At 26.9% G+C, this 10,089-nt stretch overlaps 1 protein-coding gene across 2 annotated transcripts; it reads left to right on the top strand.

The window, feature by feature from the left end:
• Window positions 1-995: 995 nt before the first annotated feature.
• On the top strand, window positions 996-9,517 carry LOC126898649 (uncharacterized). 2 transcript variants are annotated; one of them, XM_050672912.1, is made up of 5 exons: window positions 996-1,184; window positions 1,485-1,562; window positions 6,898-7,036; window positions 7,390-7,680; window positions 9,288-9,517. In XM_050672912.1, exons 1-5 carry the CDS (start codon window positions 1,020-1,022, stop codon window positions 9,422-9,424), a joined length of 810 nt encoding a protein of 269 aa, XP_050528869.1. In that variant the 5' UTR covers window positions 996-1,019; the 3' UTR covers window positions 9,425-9,517. The 2 variants fall into 2 exon arrangements, 1 of the variants encoding a protein (XP_050528869.1); XR_007702331.1 differs by lacking the exons at window positions 6,898-7,036; window positions 7,390-7,680; window positions 9,288-9,517 and adding an exon at window positions 3,775-4,237 and having other exon boundaries at window positions 1,120-1,184; window positions 1,485-1,844.
• Window positions 9,518-10,089: the final 572 nt, after the last annotated feature.

Below are 10,089 nucleotides of genomic sequence, written 5' to 3'. Positions count from 1 at the left end.
GAAACTGATAATAATTTGAGAAAATACTTTTCATTTTAATATGTGAAGAGTACTATTGATATTAGGTATATTTCGATCCAGGTCTCTCGTATGATCAATACCATATTAACTAATTTTTCAATAGACTACTGAAAAATCTTTAATATTGACTTGCACCAGTTTTACTCTTACTCCCATATATTTATTAGAAATTGACTCTACCGCCGTTCCACGTTTTTTTATAATCTGTATAATNAGAAATTGACTCTACCGCCGTTCCACGTTTTTTATAATCTGTATAATATTTACTATAAAAGTCTAGTCATGGTTTTAATTATCTAATTTTTCAATAATTCATAAGGAAATTTAAACTTAATTGTAACAAGAATAAAATTTTCAAAAGGCTAAATTTATTATTCTCCACACCATGAAAAATATTTTATATATAACAAAAAGTGTAATTTTCTACATTTTTGAGCTGTCCAAGGACCTTCAGCTTTCTATACATGATAAGTTTAATTTTTCCACTAATTTTTTTTTTAAGTAATAATATATATTATTAGTAGTAATAATTATGAAATAACATATTCATAAGGTAAATTTATACACAATTTTCATTTTAAAATATTCTTTACCTGTAAAAATGTTGAATTAATATCAAAACATAAGCCTGTCATAGCAAAACATGACAATTAAAAACCATGTCTCATAAAAAATTTACTAACAAAGAAAATGGCTTATTTAATATGTTATATGTAAAGGAAATTAAAAATATCAAATATGATGAATTCAAACAACAAAAGTATAAGCAAATTTAAGATTTCAAAAGTATTAATTAAATACTATTTTTTTTTTTTACAGATAATTGCAAGTCTATAAAGCTTTAAAAAAAAATTGTATTTTTGGTTTATGGTTATAAACTATATTACAATATATGAAATATATATTTTTCATTTTTTATCATTTTACAATATAATTTTATTTATTATTAAATTCGATAAATTTTTAGGAATTCAGGTGTAATTAGGTGACCCATATAAATGGCCCCCAAAATAAACTTAAAAAAATTGGCAGCAGTTTTAAAAAAATATAAATGTGATCCATGTTTTTGGAAAAATATTAAAATTGGTGATGAAGTTATCTATGCTGCTGCCAAAGCATGTTTGAAAAATACGTCATCAATTTCACGTCAAAGAATTGCTCTTGTAAGTTAAATATATGATTTAACTAAGGAACTAGGTTTACATTATTTTTTTATAATAACTATGCAATAGTTTCTATTATTGTTTTATTAAGACTTATATCATTATATACAAAGTATATTATTTTAAATTTATATATATATAAATACTTAGAGAATAGAGGTTGAATCATGTTGTTTTTCTTAGTATGATTAACTAATGTAATTTATTCGAGAGCTCCGCTTATAATTTCTTTTTATGTAATAACTATTTAAAATTTGTTTGAAAAATAATTTATATGAAGTAAATTGATTTTGTTTTCAGATTTTAGTGGAAGGAAGATGTAATATTTTGAATGTTTATAATGGAATCCAGGATCAAAAAACAAATTTCATAGATCAAGTAAGGTGTATTTTATTGAATCAAATTGTAAATGTTACATATGTGAATTCAGACATTATTCTAAAAGTTTGTAAGAAATTAGGTTTTAATTTTAATAAAAAGTCCAAGATTCAAAAAATTTTGATCATAGAAAAAGTAAGGTTAAGTATATCTAGAATTATTAATGAATTTAAAACTACTGGATTGAAAAACAATATTGCAAATTATGCAACTGAAATAAAAGAATTAAATAAAAATGAATAGGTGGAAAAATGTGTGACTGAAAATTCTAATATTCAAAAGGTAATTATTCATAAATAATAAAATTATATTAATACTAACTTTTCTATATTTCACTGGTAACTTATGATGTGACTGGTAAAAATTCCAATTAAAAAAATCAACATTAAAAAAAAAATCTTTTGTAGTATTTATTTGATTTAAATATCCAAATAAATAAATTATGATATTTTTTGTAATATAACTTCCATTGCCAACTCATTGATATGAAAATTTTCATAAAAATATTAGTTTTATGCACAATTTTGTAGAGTGTGCTTGTTTCAAAGAAGTATTATTAATATTGTTTGCGCTCAGCAAAGTTTATCTTTAAATTGTGGTCACACTGAATGGTCACCCATTACTTCTCTTATCACTGGTCAAATGAGTCTGTCGGGGTAGCGGTTATGCGCTTAAAAATCTCTCAACATTCGTTTTTGGATTGCCTTGCTGTTGGACCAGTTATGAATCTTCGATTCCTGTGACCTTCGCCGTTGGTTTTGTTTTAACTCATTCAATTGTTAAATTTTCTTATTTAACCATCATTGCTATCATCTTATTTGCAAAATTTGTAACTGTAATTCACATTATTATTATTGTAATTTATAGTAAACTTTGCTTACAATTATTTCCTAACTTAAATTCGAAAATCAAGTTTAGAAACCTCGTGGTTGATTTCAAATTTCTTATTAAATATTGATTAATTGGTAATACAAGATAATTATTACACATTTGTTGTTGTCATATCAAAAAGATATTGTAATAGTACATTAAATAGTCAAGTCAAAATCTTAAAATAGTGTTGAAATCATTCTCTAGAGTTCTAATACTTCTTGGAGGTGGGTGGTAAAACTTTATCCAGTTGAATCTCAAAATTGTTTTACTTATTGACAATATGTCATGTAAAACTACCTATAATTATTAAAATCCATTGTCGATCAGTCGCTAAATTTAATTTTTGTTCACAAATTTTGTCTATACTCACATTTGTAATCCCTCAACTTAAACTTATTTGTCTTCTCAGAAACTATCTAGATTCTCAAATTAAACAATCACACTAAACCTCACAAAATTGAATATTAGAAATTGATCTCATTTTAGTTCCTTATATGACATACTCCATTGATGAATTGCTCGCTCCTATTAGTTTTATTTTTTTTGTACATGTAGTTTAGAATTAGCTTACATCTTAAAATCAAATGAGTATTAATTCGTTGAGTTGATAATTCATTAATTTTAAAACATTGTATTAAAAAATTTAGTTGTAATACACACTTTTAAACATGTTAGGTATATTTAATATATTGTCACATGTACTTATACATGTTGCTTGAGAACTCAATATCAGATTGTAATTTGTTACTAGTTGTATAAGTCTATTTAATCTACTTGATTTTTTATTGTATGATTGGTTTGAAACAATAGTTTGGTAATCATTTTGTTTTCTAGTGTACAAAATCAACTATTTCACTTGTAATCATAAAGTAACTTTGTTGTCATAAATGTAGTTATTTACCTAGTTGTTGTCAATAAGAAAATTATTTACTTGTAAGCATAGAAATAAAAATCATATCTTTAGTTAACTTTCTTTCTAGCTGTTGTCATTTAAATTTACTCTTTATACAGTCCCCAAAGAACATACAAAATAAATTTGGTAATTGCATTAGTACCATATATTGGTTCTACTTGTAAAAGTGATACAACTGTTCACCCAGCGTTGACTTCGCTCAAACAATTAAACTTAAATATTCAATTAGTCTGTCGGTTAATGTAGTGCGCTTACAAATATCTTTGCTTTACGAGGTCAAATTAAATTATGACTAATTTTTAGATTTTAATAAATAATTAAAATGAATTGAGGGGTAGGCCTATCAAAAAATTATTTTTTTTTAATCAGCTATCTTTGCTAACCCATTAACTCGAAATTAGTTTTAATGATTTTGTTATATTTTAGCATGACAATTTGCTTAATAATGATGATAATCTGGATGTGATGTCTGTGACAAATATGGGTCATGATGAATTTATTGATACTAATATGGAAGAAATAAACTGTAGTATTGAAAGTAACTTAAGTATTAAACTTTTGCAAAATAATGCCGTGATTGATGATTCATCTAAAAATGTTATGAATAATGAAGAGTATTATGTATTAAATACACCAGTCTATGAATATGTTGATGAAAATTGTATTAGAGTTGTTGAGGAACCTGAAATTACCGTAATACCTTCATCTGAGGAAATAATAACCGAATCGCATACAACAATGAGTAATGCATTTATTACACCTCCTAAAAAATATTTTATATGGACAGCTGTCCAACAAGCCAATTGTGGAATAACAAGAAATTCATTGCAGCATCAAATATCAATACTAAAGACTTTTTTGTCACACCTTCAAGAAAGAATATATTGAGCAAGGACAGATGTCAAAAAAGGTTATTTTGCGATGATGAGGTTATTAGCCGTCCGGAAATGATAAGTTTGCTGAGAAATAAAGGTGAACTAAGAGGACTAGATATAAGTCCAGTCAAAAGTCCTTTGAAAAGATTAAGGAAAAGAAATTTGAACATATGTCAAGAATTTGGTCTCCCCAAAGGTACAATAAATGTATCGTCCAAGTCTTTAAGAAGTAAATATGAAGCGTGCAATTTTAAAGAAGGAGTTTTTTTCATACCACCAGAAGAATAGAAACAAATTTATAAAAATGGTAAACTAGATATCAAAACTTNTAAAGAAGGAGTTTTTTTCATACCACCAGAAGAATGGAAACAAATTTATATAAATGGTAAACTAGATATCAAAACCTATCCAATGGTATTTAGGAAGTACTTGGAATCTATTAACAATACTTGTATATTGTACATTAAGAAAAAGTTCAATGCCAATAAGAAAGGTGAAATAAAGATTAATGTATATTGTAAGATGCCAGATTGTAAAGTAATGAAGCTTTTTGTGACGCCTAGTAATGGTGGTGTAGAATTTGTTGTATGGAGTTCTAGTCGAAATTTCAGTCACTCTCCAAAGGATCGCATGACTTGTCAGATAAGAGGACACAAAAGGANAGATAAGAGGACACGAAAGAAAAATTATAGGTGATAAATTAAAAAATACAACTGCATTTAAATATCAAGATGAATGTATTTTGTCTGCATCGCCCACTAAAGTTTTACGAAGTGGAAACATGCAGTCTGTCAAAACATTAACGACATTACGTAAATTGAGTAGTGAACAACAATTAAAGGCAGATTATGATAAACATGATTCATTTGATGTAGTCCTTATGGCGCAGGAAGAAAAAAATAAATGGTTAAATATGATTGTTAATCCTTATCCATTTAATGAGAAATGGACCTCTGATTATCATTTGTTGATTTTACAAAAATTGAGTAAAAGTGGAAAATTTAAAACTCTTCATATAGATGCTACAGGATCTTTGGTTAGGCCACCTAATGAAAAAAAAGAAACCATTTATTATTATGCTGCAATTGTGCAGATAGACAAAATTGAAAATATTTGTCCAGTAACAGAAATGATAAGCAGTACACATGATAGGCTAACTATTGAAAGTTGGCTGACTTCATTCAAAGAAAAGTTTATAAATGAAATTGGTCTTTCATGGCCCCCTTTCAAGAATGTTGTTACAGACTTCAGTTGGGCTTTCATGCATGGAATATCCAAAGCGTGGAATAACAAAAATAATATTTTTGAATACCTTGATTTGTGTCATCAAGTTTTAACAAAAAAAAATGTAAAATTTCCAGACAATGATGTTGTAGTAAGTACATGCAGCAACCATTACATAAAAAATGTTATAAAGCATGCAAAAACAATTTTTGATGATGAAAGCAAGGCATATTATGTATCAAAATGTGTTGGGCTCGTATTTGATATGGATAATTATGAAGAGATAAAAAATTGGTTCAGACTATTAAGCAGAATACTTCTTTCCAAAAATGTAACACCTTTATGTAATAGTGCTAGGGCAGAAATGAATTTTCTTTTTAAAGGCAATAAAGTATTAAAATTGGAAGAAATGGACCTAAAAGATCATGTAGTGAACCCTCTAAATGAAAAACCATTTTATGCTGAGTGTAAGAAATCTGCTTTCTATTATGATTTCAAAGAAATATTAGATGCTGTTTACATAGAAATATCCAATACGGTTGATGACCAGGGAAAAAATGACATGTATTCTGAGACATATTTGTTACATTTTCTCATTGAGAATATACCCTACATTCCACTATGGAGTAGAGTGATAACAGCAAAAATTGGCTTGGAAAAACGTCAGAGCAACGCAACTGCAGAAAGTTGGTTTAATATCATTAAAAATCATGTTCTAGGTAACCAAAGAAAAATGAAATGTGGAAGGTTTATTGAAAAAACCAGTGCACGGGTAACTGCTATTTGGAGCCGTTGTGGATTGATAATTCCTAAAAATGTGCTTGCAATCAGACCTAAATATAATGCTAATAATGATGATGAGTTGCACCTGAATGATAAAGAATTCTGGCTTAAAAAAGGTAAAAAAACCTTCTAATCTTGTTAACTTGGAACTATTTTAAGACCACAAAAAAGTATGAATACATTCAAAAATACTAAAAGTATAAGAGAAAATGATAAAACAAATGAAGTGTTGAATCGAAAGTTTGTTTCTGAGGTAGATGTGCAAAAAGATTTTGAACCTTCAGAGGACATTGGTAATGCTCATTATAGTAATACAGAAATTTTAAATGTTGTTTGTATAAACGAAACACTTGATTTAGTTGAAAAATATAAAAACGACACTAATAAAGATTCTTCTGTTATATCCTATGGTCATACTGTAGTATGGGAGCTATCTGGAGATAAATTACCAGTTGGGAAGTATAAGATGTACCGTACAAGTAATTTAATTAAAGATGGATTATATTATATGCATGGTTATCCGGGGTGTAAAAATTACATAGTTGCCAGAATGTCTTTTGGAAATGAGACGGTTGAAATATCTTCTGAAGACTTCAAACATTTAGATACTAAGGGCGAAAATAATGAACTTTGGTTAGAAAATAAAGAAATTTGGTGTTTGTTACAGATTTGTCTAAAAAGAAGTGAACGAACTTGGGTCAAACAAAAACAACAGATGCTGGGATGTATGAGTCCAGATATATCGTACTATATGATCAATTTGGGGAAAAAAATTAAACCTCCAAATGAAAATGGTAAAATTGAAGGTATGGGTTGGATTGAATTTTATAGAGTACTTATTCTTTTATTAGAAAATAATAGCCATTGGATACTGATGTTAGTAGATTTTATTNAGAAAATAATAGCCATTGGACACTGATGTTAGTAGATTTTACTAAAAAAAAAGTAAGTTATTTAAATTCTTCTAGATTAGGTCATGAAGACTTATCACATAAAATTAATATGAAAGTTAAAGTTTTAAATAGTTTGAAAAAAACGCTAATGAGTTGGAATAGAGTACAAGTAATTGGTAATATTACAGAGTGGGAGATAAATGATGTGACTATACCCTATCAAAATGATAGTTTTAATTGTGGCGTTTTTATGTTATATTTTGCAGATCAATTGATGACAAATAAAATAATTATGAACAAATTCGATCCAAATGATTACAGAAAGAAATTACAAAATTTGATTTTGAGTAAATCGGAGTGTATGAAAAACAGTTGTCTAATCTGTGGTGTTGATGAAGGTAGTTTTAACGAGAAAAGCAAAAAGATTGACAAAAGAAGTGGAGAAATGGTACAATGTGAGTCTTGTACTCGATGGTTACATATCAATTGTTTACCGAAAAAAGATCCATTGCCTGACAATGATATCAAGTGGATCTTTGGACATTGTTCTGCAAATGGTATTTAATTATATTGTCACAGAATTTCTGATTGGGAAAGAAATCTGTGTGTGTTAGTTGTTAACTTATTAGTGCTACAATTTAATCTTATAATTATTTTTCGTTTTCATCTTCACTAAATTCCATCGACTCATTAAACATCTGATCTTTTATGATAGTATATACTATTCCAAGACTAGTGTTAGAAATGACTGTGATGCTATTTAATGGTTGCTGTACATTTTTATTTTTTAAGTTTTGACTCTTTAGTGAAAATTTGACATAAAAAAAAGCAACTTAAAATTTAAAATGCTCATTCGACGAANTAAAATTTAAAATGCTCATTCGGCGAATTTTATGATATACACCCCCTTTCCATATAAACATTAGTTAGACGGGCCACTGGAAAGCACTAATTTGTTAATAATGAACATGATGTAGACTGCCCAATGGTGAGTCTACATTATANTAGACTGCCCAATGGTGAGTACATTACATAGTGGAGTTTCTGATCAGAAAAGAAATCCACGCTAAAGCCTTTAGGGAAAGGCTTAACGTCTTTAGGGAAAGGCGTTCACGTCTTTAGGGAAAGACGTCCTTATTAGATACTCGTTATCTGATGGGGTAACTCTGCCAAAGCTGGTCCCAAGCCCAGTCGAGAAAAGAGGAGGGAACCATCAGATATATTTTCATATTGTATTTAAATAAATAGTTTTTACTTAAATTAATAATATTACATTTATAAGTTCAATCAATGACTAATATTTTAATATAGAATTATGAATTTTATCTAAATATTAAATAAATTATTAAGTTTAAAATTAACTTATACAATAAACAAACTAATTTTTTTGTATTGATATAGTAAACATGTTTGTAAAATTTTCTATTAGAAAAACTTAATTTCGCAGAGTACAAGTGATGGGTTTATTGCCCCCTATAATGATTTCTACATCATATATTAATACATGCCAATGTGTATTTGTACATATCGGTTTATAGGATTTCAATATTTCTGAAATATTGATAGTTTCTTTGGGAGAGGGTTATTGCATTGTTTGTATCCTTTATAAATACTTTTTCTAATAGGAAATTTTGATCAATGTCTTGACACGACTTAAGGAATTGATCCTAAGTGTATTTGAATGTATAAATACTTGTGAGTATTGATATTTCTTATATAAATGTTATATTTTGTTTAGAGTGGAAGTTGTGTTATATGGGATCCTTTCAATTGTATACATTTTTATATAGTTTTATAATGTATTAAATTGTTGTATATGTTATAAATATTTTTTGCATACGCACTTATATATTTATGTTTACTTTAGAATATATATTTATATTATATTTTTTATATATGACTGTTATTTTTACAAGGATTTTCGTTATACATTTTCAATTTTATAAGTTAAGAAAAAATTAATTTGGGAGATTATTATCATAATAATTTTCATTTAATAATTAAAATATTAAAAAAAACAATTATTATCAAAAAGTATTATTATATATTATATATTTTTGCTGTTCCTTTTTTTTTATATTATAATAATTATAATATATATTATTTTATAATTATAATGATGAAATTAATATTATTGGTACTTCTTTCCCTTGAATTCTAACAGTCAGGCAACCCAATGAACACTGTTATGGTTACCGTTTTATCAGTTTGTGGTTGGGCGATGAGTCTCGGGATCTAACATCCAGACGTGAAACAAAAGAAATATTATTACCTGAAGGTTTAACTACAATACTCCAATGATTAATTAAATTTTCTACAATTTATAGTACTTTTTTAGATATTATTATTCAAATCTTATACATTCAAGATTATATGTAATCTTAATATATTTAAGTCTTTTTTGTGAAAATAAAATTTTTACAATTAATAGCAAAACAAAACTTTTATTTCATAACCTATTTCTGATAACAGTATATTTTACACTGCAAGGACAAGGTAGTGATAAGCGACCGATACCGTTCTTAGATTAGAGGGATGGAAGGAGCGGTGTCACTGGGCAGTGCGCTGCAATATGACGTAATTTAGTGGCACAAACAATAGTATAATACCCAAAACCATGTATGTTTATTTCTATGAATTTCAAAATAAAAACTTATATTCTAAAAAAAAATTAGTTTTGTTAGGCAATATTTTTATGTAAATTAAATGAATTTTTAAAATAATAAACATTAAAATTGACAAATAAAAGCTTGCTAAAAAGGGAATTATAATACCCTTTTTTGGGATGACGTAAATATTTGAATTAATAAGTATAAAAATATATAATAATAAAATAAAGAAATTATATTATACATTGTTAACTAAATTTTAGGTTTAGTAAAAGGTACTTTAAGCCAATTTGATTAACTTTCCAGGAAAATGTTTCAAAAATTTGAAATAGTACAAATATCATAGGCAATTTTTAG

Source organism: Daktulosphaira vitifoliae, unplaced genomic scaffold (assembly GCF_025091365.1).
Source record: "Daktulosphaira vitifoliae isolate Bord-2020 unplaced genomic scaffold, ASM2509136v1 Scaffold_2, whole genome shotgun sequence".
Taxonomy (NCBI): domain Eukaryota; kingdom Metazoa; phylum Arthropoda; class Insecta; order Hemiptera; family Phylloxeridae; genus Daktulosphaira; species Daktulosphaira vitifoliae.
Note: the sequence above shows the minus strand (reverse complement) of the source record. Positions and strands in the feature narration are given on the sequence as shown.

Bases quoted from the DNA above. Each gene is read 5' to 3' on its own strand.
- LOC126898649 (XM_050672912.1), top strand. From the start codon at position 1,020: ATGGCCCCCAAAATAAACTTAAAAAAATTGGCAGCAGTTTTAAAAAAA. The intron at 7,037-7,389 runs GTATGGGTTGGA...TATATTTTGCAG, and splicing joins TGAAAATGGTAAAATTGAAG to ATCAATTGATGACAAATAAA. The intron at 7,681-9,287 runs GTATTTAATTAT...GAATTCTAACAG, and splicing joins TGGACATTGTTCTGCAAATG to TCAGGCAACCCAATGAACAC.